This window comes from Euleptes europaea, chromosome 2 (genome assembly GCF_029931775.1).
Source record: "Euleptes europaea isolate rEulEur1 chromosome 2, rEulEur1.hap1, whole genome shotgun sequence".
Lineage (NCBI taxonomy): Eukaryota > Metazoa > Chordata > Lepidosauria > Squamata > Sphaerodactylidae > Euleptes > Euleptes europaea.
The window spans coordinates 51644700-51661261 of NC_079313.1; the positions used below are offsets into that span (position 1 = coordinate 51644700).

The following is a 16562-nucleotide window of genomic DNA, read 5'->3' on the forward strand; positions in this document are numbered from 1 at the left end:
TTACATTGCAGTCGCAGGATTTCTGTTTCTTCGTTTTTGTGAAACACAAACGGTTATACTGACAATAACACAAATAATAATTAGAGAAGCACATACTATGATCACTATAATAACAGTTGTAGTTATAATGTTGTTACTCTTTTCCTTATTAGGAGAAGTAAGAGAGGTGTTTTCCATATTAGAGGCTGTGGTGTGGTGGCCAGCTGTACTAGGGAATGTAGTAGGAATTGTGGAAACAAGTCCAGCTGTTCTTGCAGTGGTGTAATTGCCAGCTGTACTAGAGAATGTAGTAGGGACTGTGGAAACAAGTACAACTGTCCTTGCTATATTGGATGCTTCCCCAACATTGTTGCTGTCATCAATGGCCCGAATTGCAAAGTAGATGGTGGTGCCATTTTCTTTTGTGAAGTTTGCAGGCTGGAATTGAAAGGATTGTTTGACTCCCGCAAAATCAGTCGTCAGGCCAGAGGTGTTCACAGAAATGGCTGTATCAAAAGTAGCATTTCTTAATTCCAAGGGATTTTCACTCATTTTTATTTCGTATCTTTCCGCTGCAAAATAAAAAGTAAATGCCACATAGGCATTAGAAACCTATATTCTAAATCAAGGATGACATGATAATGATCAAATAATAGTCCCTTTCAGTGGGTTTCAAACTTCCTGTCCTCAAAAAATGTTTCCCATATTGGATTCCATCTGGCTGAGGGAATCCCTGCATGTTGCAATGGACTCTGCTGCGTGGTCTAGGGCATACTTGGTTCACATGAGTGTGAACCAAACCTCTTGGTATACACTGTTATCCCTGTTAAAAACTTGAAAATATGCACTGGAACATGTCCAACACATCCAGTTCCCCCTGCAGTTGCACAGTCCAGTAAGAAAAAGACCAACAATCATGGGCCTGTTGAGAATGAAAACAGGGGAATACTATCTCAGGAGCAGGGTAATACTATCTCAGGATGCTGCGAAGAGAGAATGTTGGTTTAAATAAAAATGGTCTTTGGCTATTTTTCCTTATGCAGAAAAGATATTTATCTGATCCAGAAACTCCAAAGCTTTCTAGGAGACTATGAGCATCCCTCTTCCCTTGGTGTGGTCCTGCCAAAACGGTGACATGAGTGGGTCTGCTTAGTAAACAAAACAGCCATGAAAACTCACATCTAAGTTATCTAAGATGTGCTCTGCTGTTAGGAGTTAGAAACAATACCATAAAGACAGCATTCTGAGACATGAAAATCTGAGAGACAATCCCTGGCAGGGAATCTTCATGAATGAGGGAACATAGGTTAGAACCCACAATATGCCCATTCCATGCATGGAAGTGCTACCCACCATAGTCCAGTTATAAAGGAAGCACCGGGGAAGTAAAACAAGCAAAAAGTTAATGAGGAGTTATACCCCTGCTTGAAATAATGCAAGGAAAGGCTTCAAGATAGGCTGGAGGAAAGAAAAAAAGCAGTAGAAAGGAGATTGGAAAAGATGTTTTGAGAAGCCCTTATGAGTCATATTGAAGGAGAGACTTTCCCCCAATAAACATCCTTGGTAGAGATATCAGCCAAGTAAGCATCTGGTGTGCACGGTTGGACTGAGGCCTCTCTCATTAGGGGATGGAACCATAACCCTGGATATGGTATCCCATTGGCTTTCCATTTGGCTGCTGCGGTCTTTCAAAATCCAGTAAGGAAGCAGAAAGTTTTAATCCCAACTGGTGGCAAAACACAACGAGTAGCACAAGAAGCAGGGTCCAAACCCTGCTACAGCCTCAGTAGAGATTCTTTTCCACTTGCCTAGGGCCTTCTTCTGTGGGACACCCATTCTAAGTAGAATACAGGAAACATGGGTGTGGAGTTCATTATTCATCCACCACTTTTCTCCCCTAATGGGGCTCCACAGTGGCCTAAAATTTTCCACCTTTTCCATTCCATCCTTACAACAACCCTGTGAGGCAGGATAGTCTAAAAGAGTGCAAAGATCTCAAGGTCAACTAGCAAGCCTCTAGGAGAGAGGGCATTCAAAGCTGGGTCTCCCAGATTCTATCCCAACAGTTTAACTCTATACCTCTCTGGCTCTCACTGAAAATGGTGTATGTGATGGACAGGAGGCTGTCCTTCCCTTGAAAGGAAAACAAACAAACAGAGGAGCCCCTACAAGTGCTGTTCCAGCATCCAATCACCTTTCAGGAGGGGGTTGGAATGTTGGAGGGCTTTTTTTGTCGCTGCATCACACTGGCTGCTCATATTTAACTTACAGTCCACCCATACCCCAAGATCCTGTTCACACACACTGCTGCCCAGAAGTGTATCCCCCATCCAGTATGCTTGGTTTCTTTCACAGCAAGAAGACAGCAAATTACAAAGCAGCATGTCAAGGGGCGGGGGTCCAAATACTTCCTGCTTCCTCTGAGTTCTTTCTGAGCAGAAGGCTTTTAAAAATGAGGTTTGGGTTTCTTTCCCTCCCCCCTTTCAAATAGCTCAAGGTTTTTTTGTTTTTGTTCTTAAAAATGCTTTTTTATGTGGCAATTGGGTTTCGGGGGGTCTTTTCTTTCACTACAGCCAAATACAAAGCAGCATTTCAAGGGGTGGGAATTCAAATACTTCCTGATTTGAGCTTGGAGACTGCTGGTGCATAGACTCCCAACAGGAAAGTGTGGGTCCAGTGAACAACGAACCTCAGGTAAAACTCCCATGTATAAATGACCACAGAGATCCAATGTGAATTGTAAGGCTCTATTAGACCATACGTCCAGGGGTCTCAGCCAAAGCAGCCCAAGGAGGTGACGGAGTGTCTTCAGTCAGGCTGGTGCACAGCCAACCCCTTTGAAAAAGAGTAGTTCTGAATCCAAGACTCTATCAGACCCACACCTCCAGGTTTCGAAGTCCCTGGAGGGGGATGTGTCTTCAGTGAGGCTGGCCTGTAGCCAAAGCCCTTCACAAATTCATATCATGCCTTTAGGGTAAACTGGGGGCAGAAAGAGCAGGCAGCTCTATTATTTGATTGGCCAGGTAGATAATGCATAGAGAATGGACATTTATCAGCATCCTTTTAAAGCCAAAGTCAACACAATCCTGAATAGACCTCTTTTGAGCCATAACAGCAAAGTTAAAAACCAGAAGCTTTACTCCTTTAAATATAGTTTTATTCCTCACTACAATGACAACTGATGATAAAAAAGTCTCCTCAGCCTCACAAATTTGCTGAGGAAAAAGCTGAGCACAGCAACAGAGATCTTCTCTCAGTGGCACAAAAAGGGAACTGAGGGATAGTACTCCTCCTCCCACTCATGTCATGGTTTCAGCAGTAAAGCCAAAAGGGGAGGGAAACCCAAGGGAAGGAAGGGGTGCTCCTAGTCTTCTAGAAAGTTTTAGAAATCTTTTCTGCAGCCAGACTGAGCATGCACAGCCCCAGTGTGTGCCTGCACAGAAGCCATGATGATGATTATCGTCCCAGGCCCCACAGTCTGGGGAATCCTGTGCTTTAACATCATGGCATGAGATGCAATACCTTTCTGTCAGCCCTGCCTTTAGCAAAGTCCAATAGCGAGTGGGCTTATGGCAAGACAGCTGAGGGAGGAAAGTGAGGTGGCTACAGCCTGCTGTGGGGGGTGGTGGCATGAGTCACAGGTGAAGCTTTGGAGAGAGGGGTGTCACAGTATTACAATGGGTTGGATCCAAACAGCTTTTTCACTCAATCTTACCCAATTCCCACCCACCCCCCTTGCTACAGGCCTTGTCTCACATGGCTTTTGTACATGGAGGTCTCAGAATCACTAGCATAATGTTTTTGGTGGTCAAAGAGGACACCTACTCCATTTTTCACCAGGAAGAAAGCTGGTTGATCCAACCCTGTCATTGCCAGGTGTCACAATGGGCATGCCTACCTTCTTTACTGGATTCTGGGCGGCGGGGAACAAACAGGAATGGGGAAGGAGGTGCCCATATAGATTGATTTGCCTCAGGCCCCTCAGTACCCTAGGGATGGTTCTGGCAACTCCTCAGAGCCCTCTACTTAAATCAAAATTTAATACCTTTTCCAGTATCATAGTCGTTCCCAGGAGCTGTCCATGACAAAAGGAATTCATCATCTTCTAACTGTGCTTCAAGGTCAGTGATTCTACAAGGTGGAAAGACATCTGGAAGACTTGAACTACTTGAAGGAGCTCCTGCCATTACAAAAGAACCTCCTGATGCAATTCTGCTGAAATCTCCTAGGTCTGGTTGGAGTTCATCCTCACTGACTTCAGGTCTTGGTGTGTTCATTTGTATTACACCTGTCAAAAAAGGCCAAAAGAGATGTATTTTAATGTGTGACAACAAGTCTCTAAACTGTCTCTTTAATTAGATAACTTTTATTTGCTCTTGTACAAAAGTTCTCTGAAGATAATAAGACAAGAATCGTAATTGCTTCTCTTTTTAATCTGTAACTCTCTCCCCTTCTGTATATTCTAAACCTTGGGTCTCTCATCTCCTGTTAGGTCTACAGAGTGGTTTTAATTTATGTAGCTACATTTTTCTTTATCCTGTTCCATTTCTCATTCCTATTCTTCACATTGTATCTAGTTGCTTGACAACTATTCAAGGATATCAAGTTATCAAGTAAAATTATTATTCAGTAAAATGGATTACCTGTTTTCTGTAATTTTGTTCTTTATAATACTTACAATTTTCTCCAATCCTTAATGGATTACTTTGTAAAAATGTATGTCTTGTCCCATCATTTCTAAAATCAATTTTTGCATCATCTACGGTATTTGCTCAGTTTTCCTGTTTCTTCTCTCCAGTCCTAATATCTGCTGTAAACTCTTTCACTCATCTAACTCTTTCACCTGCTGCTGGAACTGTTCCTCTCCTTTGTATATTTGTTCATGTTGGCCAGATGAAATTTACTGTAGCCAAATTCTCTCTCCTGCTGCCAATCTCCAGTTCCCCCCATCAAGATATTCCTGAAAGTCCACTATCCGCCAGGAGCAGCATGTCAGGGTTATTTGGAGCTGTAGTGGGAGGTGGAGGTGAGAAATTCATGCCCCATGGATGGACATTCTTTCTGCCTGTGGAAATTTCTGGTAGATCGGAGCTTATAGCAAGTTCTCAGTATACACAAACAGAGGCCATTTTCTCATTCAGACGTACACACACATTTCAAGCACCATGGGAACATCTTCCCTGTGGTGCTATTGCAGGCAGCTGTGATGTGTGTACACAAAAATAGCATACATTGTGGGCAGGTCTAATCATGGATGTCCTTTTCAACAGATCAATACCACACATATTCCATACTTTGTAACACCTACAGTTTGTCTGTCCTGCTGTAACTTTGCCGAAACGAAGGCAACTTGACCAGTGGGAAGTTTATGTCTCCATAGAGATTTGCACTTCATGTTTTGGCTAGCCTTAGGGTAAGATAACCATGTTCATTTACATTTTACATAGACAACAGTGTTATTTTACAATGTATTCTTACCATCTTCTACATAGCCTGGTACATACAGAGCTTGACTATATCTCCGGACACGTCTGGCAGTCTTATTTGTTCCTTGGACACGCACTTTTATATTGTATCTTCCATTTCCATTGAAAGATGTGAAATATCCTGAGTAGATTCCATCAGACTTGCGAATATCAGCACCTTGGTATAGTAAATATTAAGAATGAATGTCAAAACCAAAAGTCTTGCTGCTGGTTATTTAAAAGAATGACAGAATAATTTCATGTCATCTGCTTGTATTTTCATAAATAAAAATGTAATTCTGGGTGGTCAAATGATTGATAACAATCCAATAAACCAGTTGTGTCCCAACAAGTCAGATGTAAATCAACATGTACTGTGGCCTGGCAATACTTGAACAAACCACATGTTTCTACTAGGCATTTTACAGCTGAAGAACACTGACCAACTCAGTAAGTGAATAACCCCAGAAAAGTCAGTGAATCTGTTGCTGTCAGGCACTGCTCCTATCGAGTTGGACTCCTGGCCCTGAGTACTCTCCAGTGTGTTTTGTAGAGAGACTCAGCAGCCTCAGCACCTGGAGAGGATGGGCTCAAGTTCACAAGGGGTCTTGTCTCTCCTGTACTGGGCCTCTCCACAGCCTGCTGGAGAGAATCTGGGCCTGTTCTCCTGGGCACTGCTGGACCTGTTGCTGGCTTCCTTCCGAACATATGGCTGCCCCTGCCAGGTCTGCCCCTGCTACCAGGTCCCAGCAGCAGGAAGGCAGCAATGCTGTTAGGCCAGCTGAGCCACTTTTTTATGCCCCCCTTGGTCAGCAGTGACTAAGGGAGTCTCTGGGCACATGCTAGAAAATTCTCAAGGAACTAAGGGACTCTTTTAATTACTTAACTGTTATTTCTGCTTAAGAGAAATAACCTTTGAGAATATCCAGTGTGCTTTCCTCTCATAACTGAGCAATGACATGTTTCCCCCTAAATGTGCACGCACACACTCAGGACGAACAAGTAGATGGTAGGTCATGCACAAAGATTAATGCCCCTTAACCTCTCTAATTTGTAGAAAGGAAAGAAAGAAACCAAAGTTAGTCTTTAGCTTCCATGCTGTGTGTTAACCAGAAGGAGGAGAGGGAGGACATGAGCCTAACCACTTGGACGGCTTGTTCATGTAATGACAAATGATTACGGTTGTCATTACATTAGGATGCAGCCAACTGGCACTAAATGAAAAGCAGCTTCATATTTCTTTATTTACTTCATTTATAGCCTGTCTTTCTTAAGGCAGATTGCAAAATATAAAAACAATTTCGAAAGCATAACACATTTAAAGAGCACTGCTACAGGATTAGGATTACGACATTAGAAGACAATAGAGGCAAAAAATAAGTCTAAAAACATGACAGACCATAAACAATGCAGAATGCATAAAGCAACATTTTAACATGTGTGATATAATGAATACTTCAAAGTGTACTTACCTGAACCAGAGTCATAAAGAGGTATCTCTACAGCGGCTCCAGATGCTGGTTCAACAGTGGCTGTGACATTTGCACCGATAACAGGCAAAAACCCTTGACTCACTTCTGCATAAATGATCATTGGATTAGGGTAGTTATTGGTATCTTTATTCAAATAGGGCTTCACGGTCACTGGGGGAATAGTCAGTGATGCGGCTCTAGTGGTGACTGTCATTGATAAGACTTGAGCTGCCGTGTGTGTATTCAGAATTTGATAATACCAATTTCCCACCTGCAAACCAAAATTTTGCATTCACATAGTTAGTCTCTAAAGCATTATTTTTTATAAATTCAGCTTGGTTTTCTTTGCTGACTATATTTGACAAGGTTGTGGTGATGGTGATTTAAAGGCACTAAGAGTGGTGGGCAGCAGAGTCATATTGGAAAGACATAAGACAAACTTGGAGATGAATGCTTGATTCCCACTTGCAGGACTCCATGATGTTATTCCCTGATCTACAATGGTACTCAACCCAGGGACCTCTGTGTTTCCACCTGATCTGTATCCTCTGAACAGAATGACAGAATAAGGCCTTGCTTCACCTCCTAATCTTGCTCTTGGGCTGGTTTATATCAACTTTTCCAAGGAAGACTTGTCAAAATGAGAGGCTACTGCTGCAAAAAGAAGCAGAATGGATTATGAGACTTCAGACCCTGACTTTTAAAGGGTTGTATTTGTCACTGGAATTGCACCAGTGCGTGTAAAATATTGCCTCAACTGAAATATTGGTAATTGCTACTAATCTTGTACTCTTGTTGAAGGAACACTGAAAGACTAACAGGTTTGTAACATTTATATAGGCAGAAGAAAGATTATTGTAAAATTGAACCAAAACCTACTGCTTCTAGACAGTCTCTCTATATTATCTCTCACATGCAGAGAAGTCGTCCCCCCTCCCTTTCTCCTTCAAGCAATTCTAAAGAGAAAATAAGCTCTAGCGGTTATACTTAATGGTTTTGTATCTAGTTGGCATGATACTGTACAAATTGCAATTTGATTTTTAAAACAATTTTTATTTATTTACACAATTTTAACTAAATAAGTATTGTTATATAATTATGAGAACTCAGTATTTTATTTCTATACTAGCTGCCCGGCCACGTGTTGCTGTGGTTCAGTCCGGTTAAATGGAAAAGAAAGAAAAGAGAAAACGCACATTTCTAATATGTTTAATTTCACAATGCTTGTGGGTATACAATATTGTTTGTTGTTCCATTGTCTGTGCAGATACAGAGATTGTCTGGTTTGCGAACTCTAGAACACGCAACATTTAATTGTCCATGTGAGAAGCAATCCGTGTCTAGATCTAAACCGCACAATTCTAAAGATTGGACCTGAGCTTTGTTGATGGAGATTGCAAACGCCAATTGAATTGGGAATTGCAATCTCTTAAATTGAAATGGCATATCCGTTGGAATCATAGGAATGAGAGGAATGAGGACATCTTCACCTTTGAAAGGTCCTGTGAAGATTGTTGCTTCTACAACATTGCTCATTAATTTTTTTACTGCAAGGCAAGTACCGTTGCAAAGCTTTGGCTGGTTGATATTTCGCAACATGATAATTGGCACGCCGATTTTCAATTGCAGTACGTGTGGTGGCATCCCTGGCGAGTGAATTCAAAAATTCTATTGGATAATTAACCGCTTCATCTGCTTCCACAACAGTGTCGACAGACTTGTATGTGACTGCCTCGCTTTGAATGTTAGACTGAATAATATTGTTAAGTTCGTAGACATCTTTGTTCTTGGCCGCAAGAATAGCTTGTTTACTCAGCCAATCGTGATTCTTATAATTGGTTTGAATATTGGGAAATACTTTTTCAACCAATTCTTCTTTTGACATAACTAAATTGCAGAAGTTATGAGGCAACGAAATTCGTCCTGAGGTCAGATCAACCGGCACCTTTCCTTTCCCAATTTCCAGCAATTGATGTGAGAATATCTCAGCTAATCGATCGTTTTGCAGCTGGACACACAGATTTGTAGTTAATTTTAATGTCTTTACGTGTCGCCACAAAGTAGAGTATTTCAGGCAAGCATTTATTTTGTCCGCTGGTGTCAATCAAGGTAATGTTTGCCTGAAATCTCCTGCAAGCAATATTAATGCGTTCCCAAATGGTCTGATGTTTCCACGCAAATCTTGCAATGAGCGATCAAGAGCCTCGAGCAATTTTTTGTGCGCCATTGTGCATTAATCCCAAACAATAAGTTTGCATTTCTGCAATACTTTTCCCATGCCGGATGCTTTGGAAATGTTGCACGTGGGAGTTTCAATGAATTGCATGTTCAAAGTATAGCGTGTGCTGCTTTTACGTCCAACAGATGGCGCTGTTTTTCAAAAAAAGCATGTTTTTACCTGTCACAGGTGTGACATCTATATAATATAGGTAGATAAAAACACACGCATATTCGAATGCAACGTTGTGTCAAAATTTCAAAGCAATCGGTGAAGAACTTTCGGAGATTTAAGATTTTGAACATATTTATTTATTTATTTGTTTGTTTGTTTGTTTGGATAGATCGATAGATCGATAGATCGATAGATAGACAATATTACAGATTCCCTGAAGAAGCCTGTTGGCGGAACACATAGGGAATTTTTAGCTGAGTAATAAAATATATATTTTTTCCTTTACTTGCACCTTTGGCCTTGGCCTTATTTTCATCTCTCTGTTGCTGAGCCTGTCAGGCAAAATTTTAGCCAGTGAAATATTTTCATCAGAAATAAAAAAATAGGAAAAGTTGAACCTGCTGTACTTATGCATGTCAGGCAACTATTGAGGACACAAAACATCACTCAAAAGAAAAAATGTCAACTTTCAAGTCACAAAGTATATTATCTCAGCCAGTCTACCTCAAAAGACTATTGGAAGGATAAATGGAAGAATGCCTGAACTTCTTAGAAGAAGGGAGCAATACAAATTTGATAGATAAAACAAGGTGGTGGACTACTCGTCTGTTTTTTCACACTGTGAGGCACAGTATTGGGCCATGAGAGAACTGTTTGTGTGCCATGAGGAAATAAATACAAGAATTAAGGTTCCCTGCAAGCTCCAAGTCCTACAAAGTTTCCTCATGCATCTCTGTATGATATACTTTTCTGTGAACTTAGTTTCCAATGGGAAACTCCAGGCATATGTCTGACAAAATGTCCTCAAGGCAGTCATGAGGATTTTACAATGTGTGGTTCGCCCTTTAGCTAGGTGAAGTTTGGGGAACTACAACTCTAGACATTTCATGACTGTTGTGAGCAACCCTAAGCAGACTTCCTTTCTCAATGTGTCCCAATATGTCACTAGCATAAAGGAGAGCTTATGTACATCCTGGGTGAGGATAAGCTTCAGGGGAGCTGACACAGACCGTTAGTTGCTTTGATAGCACTCCACCATGCTTCTGAAACATAACTCACGAACAGCTTTAGTGCACAGCCCCAGTTCAGGAGAAGGAATCATTAGAACTGATTAAGGTTGCCAGGTGGGTGGTTTCTTTATTCAAATAGGGCTTCACGGTCACTGGGGGCACAGTCAGAGATGCGGCTTGAGTGGTGATCATGCGTGTGCATGGCACCCACGCAGCTCCGGAGTGGTGATAGTGCGTGTGCGTGGCTGCGCACATGAGACGATGTCACTTCCAGGTTTACCCCCAGAAGCGCCTCATTGCCACAGCTGCTTTAGCACTCAAAGCCCCAAAATTTGGGGGTTTGAGCGCTAAAGCGGCTGCAGTGATGCGGCACTTCCAGAAGTAAACCCGGAAGTGATGTCATCATGTGCCACCCCTGCCCTCTAAAACCTCCCACCAATCAAGAGGGGGGATCTGGCAACACTAGAACTGATACAGAATACTTCATGTCTAGTACTGCTCAGACAGCTATAGCCTTGAGCAGAAAGAATACTTCATCTAGGATTATGGTTAATACTAATGCCATACTAAGTGGAGTTAAGACTTCTAAATCCGTCAAAGTCAATGGGCATAGAAGGCAGTAATGCTGTTTAGGATTGCACTATAAATTTAATGAAATCTCAGAGGGAAGCTGGGTGGAGCTCCTGCCTCACCTAGAATGTCACTTTAGCCATAGAAAACTTTATTGACAAAAGTGTAATTCCATTAGCTCCACAAGGCAAGTCTATCTATTTTCTCAAAGGAAGAAGCACATCTATGCCTTACTATCTCTGTAGGGCTAAAGAGAAAAACTGTGGAACTTTCTCCCAATAGAAGTTGGGTTTACTCCCTCCCTACTTGCATTCTGGCACCTGGTAAATGCTCTTTGAAATGCCCAGAGAGAGGTGTACTGGTTCCTGTTCCTGCTCTGGCCTTTGATCTCTCTGATCATTTTATTTTACTTGCTGGATTCTGTTACTTGTTTGCACTTCTGTAGTTCCAATCATTACGACTTGTCTTCATTTGTGTTATAGAGAGCCGGCTTGTGGATTTGGTAAATTGCAATAGGGGACAGAAATATTTCAAACACAAAAATGTAAAATCAGTTTTTACCTCTGCAGTTCCATTAATCTTGAGTCGAGCCATATGTTGATTAGTATTATCAACAACAAAGTCTATGTTGCCGTACTTTTTCCCTTTTGGATCAGTCAGAAATATTGCAGGTTGGTATATACTGTCACTCCAAGTAACTATGAAGAATGTATCATTTCCCACAGTTTTATCCATGGATACGATGCCGTCCAGCCACTGAAAAGGCTGGGTGTTCTGACCTTTACTTTCAAGCTGTTAGGAAATTAGTGAAGTAGTATGATATAGCATGAAAACTTTTACAAACACGATAAGGCTTATTTCATTTCCTAGAGGGTAAAAAAGTCAGGACATTGCTTAGGAGGTCTCTTCCCAGTGGATAGTTGAGGTAGGCAATAAATACTTAATACTCTGGGAGGTACAAATGCTGCTACCTCCATGAGCACTCTGGTCTGGGATCCTGTAACTTCTCTTAGCTAAAGACATGTTGCTAGGTCAAAGGAAAGCAATATTTAATAGACAGGAGCAATTGCACCTCCACCATAACAACACTGCCTTGAGCTATAAAAGAAAGGCGGCTAATAAATATTTTAAATAAATATTGCACATAAGATGCAATGCACTGTACTACCCGAAGTGGATTCCATGACCAATCTTCTGCATAAAATACACATTCCACTGAGGGGGGGTGGGGGGAGAATACCATTTAGCAGCATGTTTCTATGAAACATTGTTTGCAGGACTCTGATACAAGTAATATGTAGAACAAATTCACGGACTAAGGGGGCATCTACGCCGGCGCAGAGGCAAACATATGGGCATCTAGGAGCCACTGCCCCCCGCCACCAGCGCAGCCACACCAGCAGGGCTTTCCCAGAAGGGAAAGCCTGTGACAGCGTGGGGTGCACTCCCGGGGCTGCCTTTGGGCAGCTTCCTATCCCCATTCGCCCCAGGAACGCCCCCTTGAGCTGTGGCAGGGCTGCACCACATTTTTCGTAGTGCAGCCTTGATTTGTTCAATAGGGCATTTTCCCCCTTTCCTGCATTTTTATTTTAAAAACCTCTCTTTTTTGTCTCCGCAGCAGATCTAACCCCCCCCCCCTTTTCAGGACTGCACTCTTAGTCTGCAATTCTAAGAACACTTTCCTGGGAGTAAGCCCCACAGAATAAAATGAGGTTTTCTTCTGAGTTGACTGTCGTAGGATTGCTCCTCTAGAGAGCAGATCCTTTCTAACTGAATGTGCTGAAGATGGGAAGTACAAGAAAACAATTTCCTGCATTCCCAGGAACAATATAAAATTTCTCATCAATGTGATGGCAGAAGTTATGTTGTATGTGCCACCACATTAGAACTGACAGTGACAAGCAATCAATTCATGAGCACTATGTACATCCAGATCAGAGCAGTCAGTACATATCAAAATATTAATGAAATACTGCTTCAGCTTAACCAAAAAAAACAAAACAAAAAAAAAACCATCATACTTCTGTGTTTCATCTTTCTTGTGTAAATTTCTGGCAGCTCTCAGTTGGACAATATTAGCAAAATGTGAATGGTCCGAATGATTACATTTTGTAAAGCATAATTGAAATGCTGAAGAGAGAATATGACAACAGCATTTAGCTAATTTGGAGAAAGGAGCCCCGTGGCGCAGAGTGGTAAGCTGCAGTACTGCAGTCAAAAGCTTTGCTCACGACCTGAGTTCGATCCCAACGGAAGTTGGTTTCAGGTAGCCGGCTCAAGGTTGACTCAGCCTTCCATCCTTCCGAGGTTGGTAAAATGAGTACCCAGCTTGCTGGGGGTAAAGGGAAGATGACTGGGGAAGGCACTGGCAAACCACCCCGTAAACAAAAGTCTGCCTAGTAAACGTCAGGATGGGACGTCACCCCATGGGTCAGGAATGACCCAGTGTTTGCACAGGGGACCTTTACCTTTACTAATTTGGAGAAGCCCCTGCCATTGATGAAGCTTGAGATATGGGAACTACAGTGAAGTATTATCCATTTTAAGGGGAAATAGTCAAAAGATTTTTCCTATCAATACAAAAATATAATGCAATTGTATGAAATCAAACGCACCAACATTATTTCAAGCAAAAGACTACTATGTTATTTTCTTCTATGCTACTTTATGCTGGCAGTTTGTGTTTGTTTCTTTGCATTATTAATACTCCAGCAATCTGAATATTTTCAACATTTTGAAAAATCAGCCACTGGAGATGCTCCAGTTGGGAGTAATTTGTTCTTTAAATAATTCAATTTGTGGACTCCTGCTTGTTCCCAAATCTTTGACATCCAGACCTGAATAGCTTGTAGAGAGATATTTCCGTCCCTTGAAGAAATTCCAGTGAAAGCTTCTATAAGACTGTTGGAATCCAAGCTATCAGTGGCGGAAAATCTCAATCCTCCTGAAACAAAATTGGAAGAAAAAGAATAATTTTTAAAGAAAAAGTGATATTATGTTTGCACTTTTGGAATAACTGTGGAATAAATGTATCTTCTGATATGTTACTTTACATGGAACAAATGGTTTTATTATAAAATACTATTGTTTTCATAGAATTTTTGCTCTATCTATGACGCACCCCCCTTCCAACCACTTCAGTATCCCACTCACTCAGCCCGGCCGTATATGCTGAGGGGAAAAGGCGTTGGCCTGAATATATTTGTGAGGAGAATTATTTTCCTTCTTCTCCTCCAGTCCCACAACCGTATTTATCTCAGTAAGAAATAGGAGACAAGAGGCTTTTCAACTTAAACAGAAAAAACAGGGAAGTTTATTAAAGAGAACTCACAGAGATTGGTTTTCAAGAAAAAGGCAGAATATTTTGGAGGGAAAACTTAGAGTTAGATTGATACAAGCAAAATTACTTCAGAGAAATAGCTTAGATATTCTCTTTACTCAAGTTACTTTCAGTTCTCAAGCTTAGTTCTGTCTCTCAGAACTACTATTTAGATTCAGCTTTCAAAACCGCCCTACAGCTTCAGACTCTCAAAACTCTGTTCCCAGCCTAGCTCTCTCTCTGACTACCCCACCTAAGTGGCTGTAATCCTCCACACCTTCCTGCTACCGGATTAGCTCCACCTCTGAAACTAATTCCCCTTGTGACTTGAGAATGGGCCCTCTCTAACCCAATCCTCACTCCTGTCACTCCCACAGGTTGTGTGTGTCAATAGCTTTGGCTTTCACTGAACCCCCCTCAGGTTCACAGAGTCTAGTCTGGCTTCCGCTCGGTCTTGCTACCAAGCTCTGAATCTCACACAGCCCTCTCTGGCTGGTCCCAAGCTTCGAATCCTTTCTCTGTCCCTCAGAGCTCAAGAGTGTCAGCTCTCTGGCTCCGCCAACTCTTGCTCTGTCAGCTCAGGCTACAGATTAACCCCTTATCCGTCACACTATATAAAACACTTGGGGGGGGGGGAAATAACAAACTTCAGGGAATGCACTACCAGCTAACCCAATGACTGCCTCGTTAGTATATCTAATGGATATAAATATCTTCAGCTACTCTGATTAGAACTATATTAACCATTGCTTAAACCAGGGGTGGAGAACGTCAGGCCCGGAGGCCATTTAAGGCCCACGAAATCATTTGGTCTGGCCCTTCGTGGGTCCTGGCAGATCGCTAGCTCAGAAGGATCTAAGACTGGTGATCCGCACCCTCCCGTGGACAGGAATAGCCTCTATTCAAGGCAGATGAGAGTTTGTTTTGCAGAGAAAAGGAACCTTTTTCCCCCCTTGCAGAAGAATCATTAGCTATGGAGCTGCTAGGACTGCCCAAGAAACTGTGTTAACCCTTTCCCACCTGGGCCATGGAGAAATGTATTGGTCAGCTAATTTTTAAGTTGATAATTTTGTATGGCCCATGAATGATATATCCAAATGGCCCTTGGCGGAAAAAAGGTTCCCCACCCCTGGCTTAAACAGTAATTGCACTGAGATGGAAGAAACAAGAAACTGAGTTTGTGAGAACAGAAAAGATCTCTGTTGCTTTAATTTAGCCCAACATTCTTTCCCCAACAACAGATAGATGCTTCTAGGAGTTTCTGGAAGAGAGTAAAGGTGATGGTCTCCTTCTGTTGGTTGTCACTATCATCTGGTATATATTGCCTCTGAGCATGGACACTGCATTAAGCCATCATGGCTGACAGGAGGGGAATGGAATATGTGGGAAGTCTTTTGGGTGAGCCCCGTGGCACAGAGTGGTAAGCTGCAGTACTGCAGTCCAAGCTCTGCTCATGATCTGAGTTCGATAGAAGTTGGTTTCAGGTAGCCGGCTCAAGGTTGACTCAGCCTTCCATCCTTCCGAGGTTGGTAAAATGAGTACCCAGCTTGCTGGAGGCAAAGGGAAGATGACTGGGGAAGGCACTGGCAAACCACCCCTTAAACAAAGTCTGCCTAGTAAATTTCAGGATGTGATGTCACCCCAAGGGTCAGGAATGACCCAGTGCTTGCACAGGGGATCTTTACCTTTTTTACCTTTGGGTGAATGAGGTAGAGGACTGTGTCAAGGGCTGGATGGGACTTGTAGCACAGAAATAAATCTTATAATATTTTTATGTCTTGCTTACCAGTCATGTTTGCCAACATTTCTAGTTCTTTTGCAGCACTTGGCCCTAAGGCAATGGTATGAATTATCGACCCACTTTGTTCAACTGCACCAAAGCAAGAACTCACAGTTGAATCTTCTCCATCTGTTAACAGCACAATTTCACAACCCTCAGTACTTGGGTACTTCTGTAAAAAAACCTGAATGGAAAAGAGTATTTTAAATTTAACAGCAACAGAACAAATACCATAGAAGTCACCAGATGTGTTTGAAGTTAAGGTGAAAGGGAACATTTCTATGAGCCTCTACAAGCAAGGGTTTTTTTGTGTGTGTAAACTGTGGCTGCACTGACTTTCCTACCTGTAAGAGAAGGAGAATCTGCTGCAAAGAATGCGAAAGGTTTTATTAAAGTTAAGAAAAATACCCAGTATGTTACTTCTGTACTTTAAAGACTCATCAGAGATTACTGGCAAGGCAGGCAGATTTTCAAATATGTCTTCAAAGACTACAGTGGAGTGGTTGGTCTTGTCCCTGCACTGTCTGTTCCTCTGCTATAACAGCAATAGTATGGTGGTGCACTCCACTTTAAAA

General features: G+C 42.0%; 1 protein-coding gene across 1 annotated transcript in view; it reads right to left on the bottom strand.

The window, feature by feature from the left end:
- LOC130473032 (calcium-activated chloride channel regulator 1-like) overlaps positions 1 to 16562 on the bottom strand; it is a 44059-nt gene continuing 27497 nt past the window's right edge. The window contains exons 8-14 of the mRNA XM_056844549.1: positions 15994 to 16171; positions 13726 to 13832; positions 11450 to 11680; positions 6917 to 7187; positions 5458 to 5622; positions 4025 to 4267; positions 1 to 551 (exon numbers count right to left, since the gene is read on the bottom strand). Of these exons, the coding sequence (XP_056700527.1) occupies positions 1 to 551; positions 4025 to 4267; positions 5458 to 5622; positions 6917 to 7187; positions 11450 to 11680; positions 13726 to 13832; positions 15994 to 16171 (1746 nt within the window). The remainder of the gene's footprint in view (positions 552 to 4024; positions 4268 to 5457; positions 5623 to 6916; positions 7188 to 11449; positions 11681 to 13725; positions 13833 to 15993; positions 16172 to 16562) is intronic.